At 38.4% G+C, this 16,213-nt stretch overlaps 1 protein-coding gene across 1 annotated transcript in view; it reads right to left on the bottom strand.

The window, feature by feature from the left end:
* The window catches only part of LOC102812590 (glycosyltransferase 54 domain-containing protein-like), a 132,148-nt gene that overhangs the window by 37,190 nt on the left and 78,745 nt on the right, over positions 1–16,213 (bottom strand). Inside the window, exons 6-8 of the mRNA XM_006872233.1 lie at positions 13,284–13,385; positions 8,496–8,571; positions 1,591–1,705 (exon numbers count right to left, since the gene is read on the bottom strand). Coding sequence (XP_006872295.1) covers positions 1,591–1,705; positions 8,496–8,571; positions 13,284–13,385 — 293 coding nt within the window. The remainder of the gene's footprint in view (positions 1–1,590; positions 1,706–8,495; positions 8,572–13,283; positions 13,386–16,213) is intronic.

Genomic DNA, 16,213 nt, shown 5'->3' with positions numbered 1-16,213 from the left:
CTGTTGAGAATACCATGGCTTTTGGGTATGGCGCACCTTATTACTACTCAAAGTGACATCTTTTCTTTTGAATACTTTAAAGAGCTTTTTGTTTTGTTTTGTTTTGTTTTTTGCAGAAGCAGTTCGCATACTGCAATATGTCGTTTGATTTCTCAGCTACTGCTTCCATGAGTGATATAGTATGAAATGAGGAGTATGGTTATTCAATGTACTGCCTTGAGGTCCAAAGAAGAAATCAATAAAAGGAATAAAAGATGGGAGGGAGGGTGTAAAGAAAAATAGAAGAAAAAGGAAAACCAATGAAATAATTACATTCAAGAACCAGATTATAAAACAGGTTTAGGAATACTCATCCTAGTACCATATTTTTATATTTCTAAAGAATATATAAAGGCTATGCTGGATGGCTAAGCTTTGTCTCTCATACTTTGGACATACTGTCCGGAGGAAACAGTTGCTGGAGAAGGATGTCATGCTGGGTAAGGTGGAGGGTCAGAGAAAAAGAGGAAGACCCCTAACGAGATGGATTGGCCAGGTGGCATCATTGATGGACTCAAGTGTGGCAGCGGTAGTGAGGTTGGCCCAGGATCGGACATTGTCGTTCTGCTGTGCATGGGGTCGCTATGAGTCAGTTCCGACTCGATGGCACCTGACAACAAAGAATACACACTTTAACATGCTGGAATTTGCAGGAACTTTAGAGTCTGGGAGTTTCTGTGTGGTACAAATGGTTTATTGTTTGAGCACCAATGAAAGGTTGGCAGTTTAAATCTGCCCAGAGAACCCTTGGTAGAAAGGCCTGGCTATCTACTTCAGAAAGATTGCAACCATTGAAAACGCCATGGAGCAGTTCCACTGACACATGTGATATTGCCATGAAGTGGAAATCAGCTTAGACTTTAATTGTTGTCTTTGTAAAATGCCATTGAGTCTGTTCCAACTTATGGTGATGCTGTATAGGGTTTCGAATGAGTGGCTGATGGGTTTGAACCACCAACCTTGTGGTTAGCAGTCTGGTGCTTATCCCACAGTGAGCGCCACCCCAGGATGCCAGTAATAACCTCAAATTAAATTCCTTTCACTACAACTTTAATTCTCTATCTCTTAGCATTCTTTCATGTAAAATAGAGGAAAGTACAACTTAGTCACTAGCTAACATGCATACCAGATGCCTTACAAGCATTTTACTATTATTTTATGTTTTCTAATATATGTGTATATGTATGCTATTCTGCTATTTTATATTTACAGTGCTGTAGGATAAAAACTTGACAATAAGGACAGTTTGAACTGCCAGGTCAGCTGCTCAAACTTACCAGTCACTCCTTGGAAACCCTGTATAGGGTCACTATGAGTCAGAACTGACTCTACAGTACTTAACAACAACAATATCTAGAATTTTTTTTGTTGTTTAATAAATACATTATCTGAAACCCAGATACTTGACTATTTTATGGTAAATAATTGTATCTTCATAGAAATCATGTCATTTTTTGCAGTTAGTAACGAGCTGTTTGAAAAGGTCAAGAGAATTTTTAAGGCTATTCTGTGTTATTAAACTTGATTTAACAAAACAGAGTCAATGCTTACCTATGAATCCAAGAGTTGAAAACTCAATGTAAAACCAATTATTTGTAGTGATATTATTTAAAAATTGTGTTATTTTTGTAAAGTACATATATTTTGCTATGATATCATCTTCTAGCTGGAAAAAGAAAGAAAAAGTCATTAGTGAATGAGCTATGTTAGCTTGAACTGTGAAAATATTATAAGTAGAATTGCAAAAAAGTGTCATTGGCCATCACTCACAGAAACTCTACTTTTCAGCTGGTTCAATAATTCACTGCAATGACCACAAAGAACTCAGACACCACACTCACAGTTACGGGGTTTATTAAGGAAGTGTAAACATTACAACTCAGGGTCAGATATATTCAGGGCACAGTTCTTCCAGTCACATTAGACTCTCCTTTGCTGTGCCCACAGGCAGGCCTCTGTCGAGCACTTGGTCCCTTGGCCTGGCCTTTGCCCTGCTTTAGCAATGTTACTAAAGCTCTTTTCAGGCTGTGATGAATGTCCACAGGGCACACCAGTTCACCATAAGCTTCAACCTGAAGGCACTCAGCTCTAACTCCCTGGGTCAGCAAACCTAGCTTCCCAGTCAAGTGGCTGCAGGTATCCCACTTCCTAAGTGAGCCTCCTACAAAAAGGCACTCAGCTTTACTTGCTCTGTGACCCAGAAGTTCACTGCTCTGTCTTGTGCTCTGGTTCTAGTTCTGGGGGTGCAGCTCCTCTGCTACTCCTCTGAAGTCACAGCTTTCAATGCGCAGGGATTTCAGAGTACAAAGGACGCTCTTCTTTAATAGCAGTGAAATCCCCCTTTCTGCTTCTGAGATGGCTCATTTATACATGTTCGAGTGAGTTCCTAGATTTTACAGTCACAATTAACCCATTAACAACCACTCACAACTGAATCATATAATCCTATGAGCATCTTCTCCCACTGTCTCTTATCCATCAGAGAAAAAAAAACATTGTTTAGTGTAGAAGAGCCCATACGATGTAATTCACTGTACCTCAAGGATGCACTGAGAGAATGTTTTGTGTGTGTGTGTGTGTGTGTGAGGCAATCATTTTATTTTTAGTTCAATTCACTGATGGTATTCACTGTTAACAATTTTCATTTTCTGGTTCTGAGATTAGCTAGTTCAGAGATTATCTTTTTTGCTTTCCTAAATTCTAAACAATATGTAACACTCAATCTAAATCTTTGAAAAAGTCTCTTTGTCTGAATCTACTTTCATACTTAGAGATACTCCAGTTTCCAGTTTAAGACTAACTACACACTTGAGATGATAGGTGTCATGTTCTATCTCTAGATAACGTAGTTGGCAAGGAGATGACAAACGCAAACTGGAAACTCTCATTACATCTAGCTAGTTAGAATGATGGTGCAAATAAACTGAGATAGTCCCCAAGAATGGAGGCTGTTTTCTTTGAATACGTATTATGCATAGCCTGTTGTTGTTGTTTAGTGTCACTGAGTTGGTTCTGACTCAGCAACCCTGTATAGGGTTTCCAAGGAGAGGCTGGTGAGTTTGAACCGCCAACCTTGCAGTTCAAACCGACTTTGCGGTCCAGTGTTTATCCTGGAGCGCCACACCATAATCCAGAGATTGAGAGATGTTGAAGTCTTTAAGCACATCACCAGGCTAGCATGCTATGGTGCTTTAACAACAACTGTGGAGTCCTGGTATAATGCTGCATGACATGCACTGGACCCCAAGGTCAGTTTGAATTACAAAGGTTGGTAATTCAAACTCACCAGCTGCTCCTGTGAAACCCTATACAAAGTCCTTATGAGTCAGAACTAACAAGACAGCACTTAACAATAACAACAACTGCACTAAGCCCTGCACCAGGAGTAGTGACTAAGAATGAGCAAAAAGGTATGGTTCTGTCCTTGTGGAACTTACAGGCTAGTGGCATAAAAATCTTCCTGGGTGGGTAAACACATTATGTTCATATTATTCTCTGACCTTTTCTGTGTTTTATCATGGTTTGAGGATGGCAGAAAGTCCATACAATCAAATGATGCACCACGGTTTGTTTCTACTCACAGAATAACATGGCGAGGGCACCAGCAGCCTGGCAGGTGTCTGACCCGCTGGGAATCTCCTCAAGGAGAGGTGCTCAGGGGAACTTTCAAACCCACTCTCTCTCTTACACCAAAGTTCAGCCCGAGTGGTCACCAGGCACTTCTTCTAGGAGGTGCTTCCCACTTTGGTGTAGGACGTCTGTTTAGTCTGTGTCCTTTGATCACCATACCCAGGAAACTCTACATACTGGGCTTTGTGAGATACCTTATTGACACATCACCCTAAATGAGGGTCTTTTTTAAACTCATTTGATATCACACTCTGTATGTTTAGAATTTTTAATTATAAAAATCAAATTAAAAAAGGGAAAAGCAACGAAAAGTCTATAGCTTTCTTTATGAGCATTAGCACATTTCCTGTTAAATTTATTCCTAGGCATTTCATAAACTTTGCTTTTTTAAGAACGTATTTGCCACTGGTTATGGATGATATATAGCAAAACTATGTGGTTTAATGTTTAGATATTTATCTTAAATCTGGCCATGTTAATGAAATCACTTTTTAGTTTTAATGGCTCTTACATTAATGCTCTTAATTTTCCTTAGTAGATAACACTTTATCTAAAATGATCATTATGTGTGTGTCTCTCTCCCACATATTTCTATTCTTGGTTAATGGCATTGTTTGAGACCTCCAGAGAAATGATAAAGACTCATCTTGTTTCTAATTTAAATGGGAGTGATAACATGACATTTGCTATTATACAAAGTGTTGGCCTTTGGTTTTAGATAAATTCCTTGTATGATGGTGTTGAAATGCATTTCTATTCTGTCCAGCAAGTGTTTTCTTTTTTAAAGCAGGAATGGGTGTTACGTTTTGTCATAGCTCTCAGTATTTATTGATGTAGCTATTGGCCTTTAATCTAGTAAATGTGGCAAACTATAGCTGCAGGACCAAATCTGCAGTCTTCTTTTATTAATACATTTTATTGGATTACTGCTATGTGCATTCATTTGCATATTATCTGTGACTGCTTTTGTATTACAAAAGCAGAGCTGAGTAGTTGTGACAAAGACAGTATTGTCTACAAAGCCTGAATATTTACTATCTGGCTTGTTACAGAAAAGATTTGTCAATCTCTGCTGTATTATATTAATAGATATTCTGAGTTCAACATCTCTTACTTTTTTGCAATAAGCCTTACTCTTTTAAACATTGCTGGATTCAATTTGCCAGGTTTTTTTTGTTTGTATGTATATTGTTGTTGTTGTTGTCAGTTGCCATCGAGTTGGAACCAACTCATAGCGACCCCATGCACAGCAGAACGAAACAATGCTCGATCCTGGGCCAACCTCACCACCGCTGCCACCCCCGAGTCCATCAATGATGCCACCTGGCCGATCCATCTCGTTGGGGGTCTTCCTCTTTTTCTCTGACCCTCCATCTTACCCAGCATGACATCCTTCTCCAGCGACTGTTCCCTCCTGACAACATGTCCAAAGTATGAGAGACGAAGTTTAGCAATCTTGGCCTCCAAGGAGCACTCTGGCTGTACTTCTTCCAAAACAGATCTATTGGTTCTTTTGGCAGTCCATGGCACTTTCAGTATTCTCCTCCAACACCACAATTCAAAGGCATCAATTCTTCTACAATCTTCCTTATTCACTGTCCAGCTTTCGCATCTATATGAGGTTATTGAAAATACCATGTCTTGGGTCAGGCGCACCTTAGTCCTCAAGGTGACACCTTTGCTCTTCAACTTTAAAAAGTTTCTGTGCAACAGATTTGCCTAATGCAATACGTCGTCTGATCTCGACTGCTGCTTCTGTGAATGTTGATAGTTGATCCAAGAAGAATGAAGTCCTTGACAACTTCAATCTTTTCTCCATTCATAAGAATGTTTTAGTTTTTGCATTATTCTTTTAAAATTTGTTATCATGGACACATTTCCCCTACAGAAACAATTGGTCATCTTTATATATATATTTCTACATTCTGAGACAATTTGAATATCATAAGAAGTATCTACCTATGGCATATTTGAACTGACCCAAAAATGATATGGAGGTAAATATTTGGTAATTTTATTTTTTTGTTTTATTTTATTTACATTTTCTAACTCTAATAATGAAGGAACACTTGTAATGTAGTAGATTACAAGCAAGGCTGCTAACTGCAAGGTCAGCAGTTCGAATTTCCACAGGAGAAAGATGAAATTTTCTGTTCCCTTAAAGATTTAGTCTTAGAAACCCTATATTTCTAAGGGTCTCTATAAGTCGGAACTGACTCGGTAACACATAACCACCACCACGACCACTCTATTAATTGTTGTTGTTGTTAAGTGCCATTGAGTCAGTTCCAACTCATAGTGACCCTGTATTGGGTTGCTGAGGAGCAGCTGGTGAGCTTGAAAATCTGTTCTTGTGGTTCAAACTGACCTTGTGGTCCAGCACATTAACTCACAGCACCACACCAGGACTCTATTAATTGATAATATAATTTTTCTATAAAACTACATTTCAGTTAGAATTACATTTTTATTGGCAATCATGGTATTCTTTTGTAAGTTTATTCCTTTGTATATGTTGTTATATATTTCCCTTTGTTCTTATTTCTAATGCTCTTTATATTTTATCTCCTGTTTTGCATCAGCCTTGCCAAGGACTTGTCTATTTTACTAATGTTTTTAAAGAACAGATTTTTTATATTATTTATTCTACTACAGTTTGTTTAGTTTTTTAGTGTTTTTTTTTTTTTTTCTTTTCCTTTCTTTCTTTTCCTTACTTTATTTTTCCAGTTACTTTCTGTTGTATTTCTTGAATTTTCTGGTTTTTAAAGTATAGAAGCTAGACTTTTTCTTGTGCAGTTTTAGTATGTACGGTTAGATTTTGAGATACATATATATATGTATATACATATATATATAGTATTCTCAATGCCAACAATATTTCAATAGTTGGAAATTTTGTTTGAATTTTTCCTTTCATTTATTAAATTGTTCTATGATTATATTTTTAATTTTCTTGCAGTAGATGGATATTTTTGATATCCTGTTATTTAGTAAGGTAAAAAACATGTTATACCTAGGCTTAAAATGTTTCAGTGGTACCCCTAGCACTTGGTTTAAGATAAAATCTACTTACTCTGGCCCATACAAAGAACGGCTTTTGTTTTTCTCTCCGAATTCATCCCCCACTCCTTTGTCTCTGTGTAACCTGTATTTGTTACTCTGGCCTTAAGTTCAAGTTCCTAGATATTCTTTAATGCTAGGAAACCTGTGCACTTGCTCACTCACGGCCCAGATTTTCCCCTTCTCATGACTTAAATCTCAGTTTACATGTCACTTCCCCAGATAGCATTTCCTTCTAGACTAGGTCCCTCTGGTTACCCTCTATCCCAGCAGCTATCTTCCTTTCCCATTGCTGCTGTAGCAAATTACCACCAACTTTGTGACTTGAAACAACACACACTGATTCTTGAACAGTTCTGGAGGTTAGAAGTCAGAGACAGTTTCACTGGGATAAAACCAATGCAATGTCATGCTCCCTATGCAGACTGCAGGGAACAATCCATTTCCTGGCCATTCGCAGGGGTACTAGTGGTATAGTGGGTTATACATTGGGCTGCTAACCACAGGGTCAGCAGTTTGAATCCACCAGCTATTTCCATGGGGAAAGATGAGACTTTCTGCTCCTACAAAGATTTACAAAGCCTCGGAAACCCTGCACAGGGTCACTATGAGTTGGAACCAACTTGATGGCACTTAACAACAGCAAAGGCCATCTGTACCACTCCTTCTTCCATCTTCAAAGCCAGCAGGGTAGTATCTTCACATCTCTCTCTGCTTTCATTATCACTCTGTCTTCTATTTCCTCTGACTTACTAGCCTCTTCCTGTGATTACATTAGGTTTACCTAGATCACCCATGATAATACTCCCATCTGGTAGCGTAGGGGTTATGAATTGGGCTGTGAATCACAAGGTCAGAAGTTCGAAACTACCAGATGTTCCACGGGAGAAAAATGAGGCTTTCTGCTCCCGTAAAGATTTACAGCCTCAGTAAACCCTGTACAGCACATAACCACCATAACCACCAAGATCCTTAATTCAATGACTTCTGCTAAATCCCGTTTGCCACAAAAGGTAACGTTCACAGGTTTGATGTATGCTGACATAGATATCTTGTTGGGAGACATTATTCATCCTAGTGTGTTATTGTTGCTGTGAAGTGCTGTCAAGTCTGCTCCAATTCATAGCGATCCTGTATAGGGTTTCTGAAGAGCAGCTGGTGAGCTTGAACTGCTGACCTTGCAGTTCAAATGGCTTTGCAGTCTGGCGCATTAACCCACAGCGCCACACCATAACTCCTCATCCTATTACGGCATCCTATTTATTTTCTTCTGAGCATTAATACCCATGTAGGTTGATAGTTCAAGCTCACCAACTGCTCCTTGGAAACGCTATACAGGGTTGCTATGGGTCAGAACCAACTCAACGGCACTTAACAACAACAACAGCAACATTGCTATCTTATTACTTTTTGTTTCTGGTCCCTATGCAACTAGAATGTAAACTTATAACGACAGGTGTTTTGTCTTTTTCTTCAGAATTTAGCAGAATGTCTGACACAAAATGAGTACTCAAAATATATGTGTTGAGTTTCATGAACCTGTGGGCAGAGAGGTGTAGGCAGTGCATTGCTTATGTTTTCTAATTTTCTTTGTGGATTAGTATATAATCAATTTTAAGCTTACTATGGCAGTTTATTATGATAACCATTTTTTAAATTCTGTAAGGTAGAGGGATACAATAGGAATACAATAATAAATAAAGGAATTCAGGGAGAAAGAGAGTAAAGAATGCCTTAAATTTAAATTATATGTATCAAGGTCTTACCTGTAAATAATACATGGCCTTAGATTTGGCATACAGCATCAAAAAACAAAAATCCAATACTTGTTTGACTTCTCCACTAAAGATAAACAATAAAATCGGTTAAATTTTCTGTCATTTAATTTTTTACTTACAAACATATTTTAGTAAATAAAAACATGGGCTTTTAAAAATAATTTACCAACACAAAGCAGTATCTGTTGTTATTTAGTGCCATCTCATAGAGAACCTGTCTGGATAGGATTTCCAAGGAGTAGCTGGTGACTTTGAACTGCCTACCTTGTGGTTCAGACCAACCTTGTGGTCCCGTGCTTTATCCCACAGCGCCACATCAGGACTCAAAAAGCATTAAGTAAAATCAAATATGTTTATACTAAAAAGTTATACTAAAAAAGGTTCCCCCTTCTTTATTTAGCAGACGAAGTCTGCATTTGCTAATCAAAGATGAAAATAATCTATTTTATAAATTGTTGTTAAAGTGCCATTGAGTCAGTTGTGACTCATAGCAACTTGTATATAGCTTCCAAGGCTGTAAATCTTGGTGGAAGCAATCTCATCTTTCGCCTGCAGAGCATCTGGTGGACTTGAACCAGATGCCTTGTGGTTCGCAGTCCCGTGCTTATCCTATAGAGTCACCATGCTCCTATTTTATTTGTAGGTTTAAAGGGTTAAATCTAAAAGTATTGTTATTAAATCACAGAAATCTGTATCAAACTAAAATATCAATATATGAAGCTATTGTTTCTTGACATATCCTCCAATGAGGTTTATACATTTCTGAAGGCAATATTTCTGCCTCTCTAACCCTTGCCCTGGAGTCTTGGTGTGGCGCTGTGGGTTAATGCTCCAGACTGCAAAGCCATTTGAACTGCAAGGTTGGCAGTTCAAGCTCACCAGCTGCTCCTCAGAAACCCTATATAGACTCACTATGGATCTGACCAACTTGGTGGCACTTAACAACAACACTTAATAACAACAACCCTTGCCCAAAGCAGGCAGGTGGCACTGTAGGATAAGCACTGGACTGCAAATTGCAAGGTTGGCAGTTCAAGCCCACCAGCCACTCTGCGGGAGAAAGATGAGACTTTCTGCATCCATAAAGACTTACAATCCTTTTCTTTGCCATTCTTACGGTGCTAGTGGCATAGTGGGGTTATGCATTGGACTGCTAACCATGAGGTTAGCAGTTCAAACCCACCAATCACTCCACAGAAGAAAGATGAGTTTTTCTGCTCCTGTAAAGATTTACAGCTTTGGAAACCCTATACAGGTTGCTATGCAAGGGCAGCACATAGGTAGCTAGGTAATCCTTACCCCAAGGGTCTTCTGTCTTTAGTTAACATATGCCACATCAGAATGCCAGTTTTGGCATCCTCAAGGGACTCAAATCGTGCTTTTAAATGCTTTTTGAGTTTTAGGAACAAAGTGAAGTCTGAAGGGGTAGGTGGGTTAAGGTTTCCCAATGCAATGTTTGTAGAGCTGTGCTTGCTACCATGGAAGAATGAGCAGGTGCGTTGTTGTGATGGAAAGAACTTCCTGGCCTTTTTCTCACCAATGCAGTTTTTAATTTTCTTAAAATTTCTTCATAATAAGCCCCTGTGATCATCCTGTGTTCTTTGAGAAAATTAAAAAAACAAACCAGTTGCCATAACCTTCTGAAGTGGCCTCCCTGCCTTGAATTTAACTGGCCCAGCAGACGCTCTTTAAAATCATTGTTTTGATTGAACTGTTCTTTTGAAAGCCTCCTAATGAGACTTTAAAAAGTGGATTACTGAAAGAAGTTGTCTGCAGCCATTCATTGATCGCTTATTTAAACACATTTTGTTTGGCATAAACCCATGCCTGTATGAACTGGAAACCTAGTAGCAATGCTTCTTGATTTATTCTCAGATCTAATACCCACCAGTCACTCCTTGGAAACCCTATACAGGGTGGCTATGAGTTGGAGCAGACTCAATGTCACTAACAACAACATAATAAGCATAATATTATTTATGTCCTTTGGCATTGTTCACATGAAAGAACAAAGAAACTTTATTCTAATTGAATACTAAGCTAGACACTAACCATTCCCTGACAATACATTATGCTGCAGTCCTCACCCAACTGGGTCTCATGGTCTAATACGGAAAAATAGAGGAAAAAAGTAATTAGGTTAGATACTAACAAAAATGACAACCTTGTAATAAGCTCTTAGTGTCGCACTGTAGGATCCGCATTGGACAGCGAACTACAAGGTCAGCAGTTCAAACCCACCAGCTGCACCCCGGATACTCTACACAGGGTTACTACAAGTCAGAACCAACTCGACAGCATGTAATAACAACACAGTAACAACATAATAAACTGGGGTGGGTAGCAGGAGCTAGGGCATTCAATGCAGAGGGGCAGTCTCTGAAACAACATGGCAAGTGTGAGAGCCTACCACTTTCATTTCAGAGCACAGATAGTTGATCAAAAAAGTCAAGGGATGATGATAGCCAGACTGGCAAAGACCCTATCATGAAGGCTCTTTTATTACATATGAAAAACCTTGTATTTGACCTCAACATGAGAAAAAGATTCTTCTGGTGATGCCATGGAGAGGAAGAGGCAAGAGTAAACAAGAACTATTACGACTAGTTGCTTTCCAGTCAGCTCCAACTCATGGTGACGTGATGTTAAGCAGAACGAAACATTGCCTAATCCTGGGTCATCTTTCAGGCTAGAATTAGAGACAACAAGTAGATCTCTAATGAAGACGGCATGAACTAAGTCCCAGACAGTGGAATGGTCATGGGACATCCTAGTTAATTGCTTTGTTGTTGTTGTTGTTAAGTGCTGTCGAATGCTTATGACACATAGCAAGGGTTTCCAAGGAGCAGCTGGTGGGTTTGAACCACTGACCTTTTGGTTCACAGTCAAGTGCTGATCCTACAACACCACATAAGTGGCCTAATGACATGTTGGATGCTTCTGTTTGATCTCCTAGTTTGTTGGGTAGTGCTTGGAGTCTTAAAAGCTTGCAAGCAGCCACCCAAGGCACTGCAATTGATCTCTTTTTACCCGGGACAATAGAAGAAGAAGGTGCGTCAAGAATAAGAGGAGGATCTCTATGTGTGTCTAACTGCCCTCATTAACAACTGTCTTCCTTTGCCATGAGACCTGAAGAACTAGATGGTGCCTGGCTACCATTTTCTGAATAATTTCATCGAAAATTCCATAGAAGAATCCTGATCAAAGGGGGGAATACACAGAACAGAATTTTAAATTCTCATGGATGTCAGCGTTATGAAGGTTGGATGAATCCCTGAAATGATTGTCCTGAGACAATCTTTAAACCTTAACATAGAAATATCCCCTGAGGTCTTCTTGAAGCAAACAGTAATTTACCTTAACTAGTAAAAAATGTCTGTCTTGAGCATTGTGCTGTTTTAAGAACTATCTATTTTGTTCCAACTGGCAATAAATGAAAAGATAAGAATCCGAGGGGGTAGTGAGTTCGTGTTAATGAGGGAAGAACAACTCATAAAAGGAGTTGCAAATGTTTGTACAACTTGAAGAAATGTAATTAACGTCACGAAATGGTACATGTAGAAACTAGTGAATTGGTGTATGTTTTGTTGTATGTATTCTCAGCAATGATAACAAAGTAAAAAAACAGTTCTGCTCTGTGACATGGGGTCACTATGAGTCAGAATCATCTTGAGGGCAACCAACAACAAAAATCTCAAATACACAACTTACCTGCCTGTCACACACACAAAAAAATCAATGATAGACACATAAGGGATAAAGGAAAACACAGAGTTTTGGATAACCCACAACATTCTGAGCCAAATAACTGGGTATAATGCAGAGCCTTTAACGAAAAACAAAATAAAGCAAAACTTTTAATTTCTAGATACTGATATGCCATTTATAATTCAAAAACAGTACAAAGCTAGGAGGTTTCCTGGGGTGAAAACTTAAAAAAAAAAAAAAAAAATTCTTACATGTCTTTCTTATGGAACTTTGAGGAACCAAATTATTACATTCCCCATAAACCTACCACATTTATAACCAAATAATAACAATTTGTTGTATGTGAACAGAACTTTTAATTCTGCAAAGTTCCTCCATAAGTACTATCATATTTTAGTCTCAGAAGGCTTCTTGTAAAGATGCACTGTAGATTTTTGCTGTTGTTAAATGCCATCAAGTCGGTTCTGACTCATAGTGACCCTGTATAGATAGGGTTCCCAAGGAGCCGCTGGTGGTTTTGTGGCTCACAGTCCAGTGCTGATCCTACAGCGCCATATTTAATATCTATTAAAAACAAGATTTTATTGTCATACACACTAGAAAGTTGGGGAAGTCAAGGGGGGGGGGGGAGACTAAATTGGCTTCTTATAATGATTGGCCAAATTGTATTCAAGGAACTTGAATACAAGTGTGAATGGTTAATAATCCCAGGATTTTTTCCCCTTCATTATGCCTTTGCTGTTGTCTGTTTATAATTTGAATATAGAAAATCAGTGGTGTCCTGGTCAATGTTTAACAACTGGCTCTTTGTCATGGACATGAAGCCTCGATTTATAACTTGTGCATTTCCATGGTGTCAGTCTTTCTACCATGCTGATTTCATGCTATGAACTTGATGTCAATCAACACAGAGTCCAGAGAATTTGTAAAAAATTATCTCTTACAAACCACTGGGAGCTGGCTTCAACACACTACTGTGTTTGAAATAGTATCCATTAGATGTTAATTCCAGTATTTTCTCAGATGAGACTTATTATTTAAGGATAAAATCTTCCAAATATGCCTTACCTCATGCTATTTTTTGATTCCTTTGCATTTATCATGTTGGGATATAAAGAAGTTGGTATTGAAATGACCTCTAAGGATCCAGACATCACTTGCCTTTTGAATCTATAAATAGAAGTTAATGGAGGCTTGTAATTAAATATTTGATTTATCAAAGTAATAGAAATGCTTGAACAGATTTTCCCTATCCATATCCATAAAATATTTTGATTGGAATTCTTTTACATGCTGATATAGAATTCCACATCATAACACATTAAGCCAAAGTACTTTTTAAAAATAAAGGCAGGCATACACAAACATCAGAATATATTGTATTAAATCATTTCCTCTCACAAAAATTATAGACATGCTGAATTTTTTGAAAGTTTATAATCAGCTATACACTCTGATGGATCCAAGATAATGGATCTGATGGGTTAGGATGATGTAAAATGGCAAGAGAACAAGAACATTAGGTCATTTTTAATGCATAATTTTGAGTTCCATAAGAGTCCTGTTAAATTGCAATGTGCCTCCCTGAGCAAGAAAGGATCAAGTCTAACCTTTGTCCACAGTCAGCGGAGAACTATGCATTCTTTAGCATCTTTATTTTTTTTTTACATTGTTATTTTATAGGCTAGCAGGATATCATTAAAATACATAAAATATTGTTCACATGACTCTAATAAAATCTCCTGCACTATCACTGTACACAATGGGGGATTAAGTAGAGTATTTTAAATGGCTTTTTTTAAAGAGATAGAAACAAATAATTTAAATGGGATCTAAATGTAGGTGTTGCATTATTTGTTAAAATTCTTAAGTCTCAAAGAAATATGCACTTTCTACTTTTAAGTGAAATAGCAGGGCTTACGAGTTAAATATGCACGATCTTAACAAAGTGCAAAACAGGCCATCTTTGCTTTGTGTGGTATTCCAATATACATACTGTAATTTTAGTCACTATGAATAATTACATAAAGTATAAACTTCACAGCTAGCTCTTGAGTCCATAAATCACAATATGAAAAACAGATACACATTATGATCAGTGATCAATCACAGCACTTCTATCTTCCAATGTCTATTGATCATTGCTTAGTATATACATGTCATTCAGTTTGCCCACAGATACTAAAGTGTACTGGTATGCCTCGGAGATATTGCGGGTTTGGTTCCAGGACATGCATTAAAAGGAAATAATGCAATAAAGTGAATGGCCTTCCATTTCTTCACCCGCAAAATTGGAATATTAACTCATACCTTGTCAGGAAAGAATAAGGAGCTCTGGTAGCCTAGTGGTTAAGAATCAGGCTGCTAACCTCAAGGTCAGCAGTTCGAAACTACCAGCCGTTCTGTGGGAGGATGAGGCATTCTGCTCCTGTAAAGATGTACAGCCTTGGAAATCCTATACTGGGTCATTATGAATTGGAACTGACTCCATGGCACACAACCACCACCACCACCACCAGAATTGTTCAAAATACCTGCACAAATTCTTTCCACACTGTGCAGTAATAGAAGATCTCCTGGTTAGTTATTCAATTTTACTTTGATGGATTGTAAATGGAGAAGGAGAGGACACGAGAGTCTTACTGGCTGCCCTCGGATTTTATGGTTTATCAAATGAAAAGGTTTTTTTTTGTTGTTGTTTAAGTTAATTCTAAATACTTCTTGTGAGTCAAAAATTCTGGTAAGAAAGAAAAGATTGGGGTGTTTTGTTTGCTTTTTGGTTAAAATTAGGAACAAAAATTTTACATTTTTAAAACTTTTTATTGTGAATTGAGCAAATGTTTACAGAGCAGATCGTAAGTTTTACACGTAATAAATCATACACTTTATTTCATTTCAAAGATTGCAATCCCTCCATGTAACATCACTTTTGTTACTTCCTCCCTGTGATTCTTCTTTCTATTCCACCTTCTTCAACCCTTCTGAATTTTGTACTTGGAAAAATGCTCCCCTTTTTATCTTGAATAGTTGACCATTGAATGGTATACATATCTCACTAGTGGTGTTGTCCTCCCAATATAATTATCTGTTGATTGGCTGAAAATTGAAGATAAGCTGAGTTCCAGACCTGAAGGGTGACCAAGGGCCACAGCCATGCATTTCTCCAGTCTCTTTCTGACCAGTAAGCCTGGTCTTTTATATAATTTTGAGTTTTGTTCCACATTTTCTCCTACTCCATCCAGGACCTTCTAATATGAGCCCTTTCAGAACAGCTGTCAGTGGTAGCTGCACCTCATCTAGTCCTTCTGCTCTCAGGGTCATGAACAATTATTTCATTGGACTAATCGATTCCAACTGTCTTCAGGTTTCATGACTCTTCTTTCTTCTGTGCATGGAGAGATCAGTAGTTGCACCTTAGACAGCTGCTCAGGAGTTTTTAAGATTCCAGTCACTACTCACCAAGTAGAATGTTGAGCATTATCTTTGTGGACTGTATTATGCCAATTGACTATGGTGTCCTCTGAGACTGTGGTCCTGAGTCCCCAGGCCCAGCAACATATCCCCTCAAGGTGTTTGGTAATGTTTAAAAAACTTTCATAATTTGTCCCCTGTATATTTCACCTTGGAGTTCTAGCGGAGTAGTTGGTTACACACTGGACTGCTGGCTGTGTGGTCAGAGGTTCAAATCCACTAGCCGCCCAATGGAGAAAGCTGGGACTTTCTGCTCTCATAGAGATTTACAGCCTAGAAAACTCTATATAGGGTTGCTATGAGTTGGAACCGACTCAACAGCACATAACAACATGTTCCATAACATTCATGGATACATTTACAGCAAAGGTATGTTGTTGTTGTTGTCAGGTGCCATCAAGTCGGAACCGACTCATAGCGACCCCATGCACAGCAGAACGAAACAATGTCCGATCCTGGGCCAACGTCACTACCGCTGCCACACTTGAGTCCATCAATGATGCCACCTGGCTGATCCATCTCGTTGG

This window comes from Chrysochloris asiatica, unplaced genomic scaffold (assembly GCF_000296735.1).
Source record: "Chrysochloris asiatica unplaced genomic scaffold, ChrAsi1.0 scaffold00187, whole genome shotgun sequence".
NCBI lineage: Eukaryota > Metazoa > Chordata > Mammalia > Afrosoricida > Chrysochloridae > Chrysochloris > Chrysochloris asiatica.
Note: the sequence above shows the minus strand (reverse complement) of the source record. Positions and strands in the feature narration are given on the sequence as shown.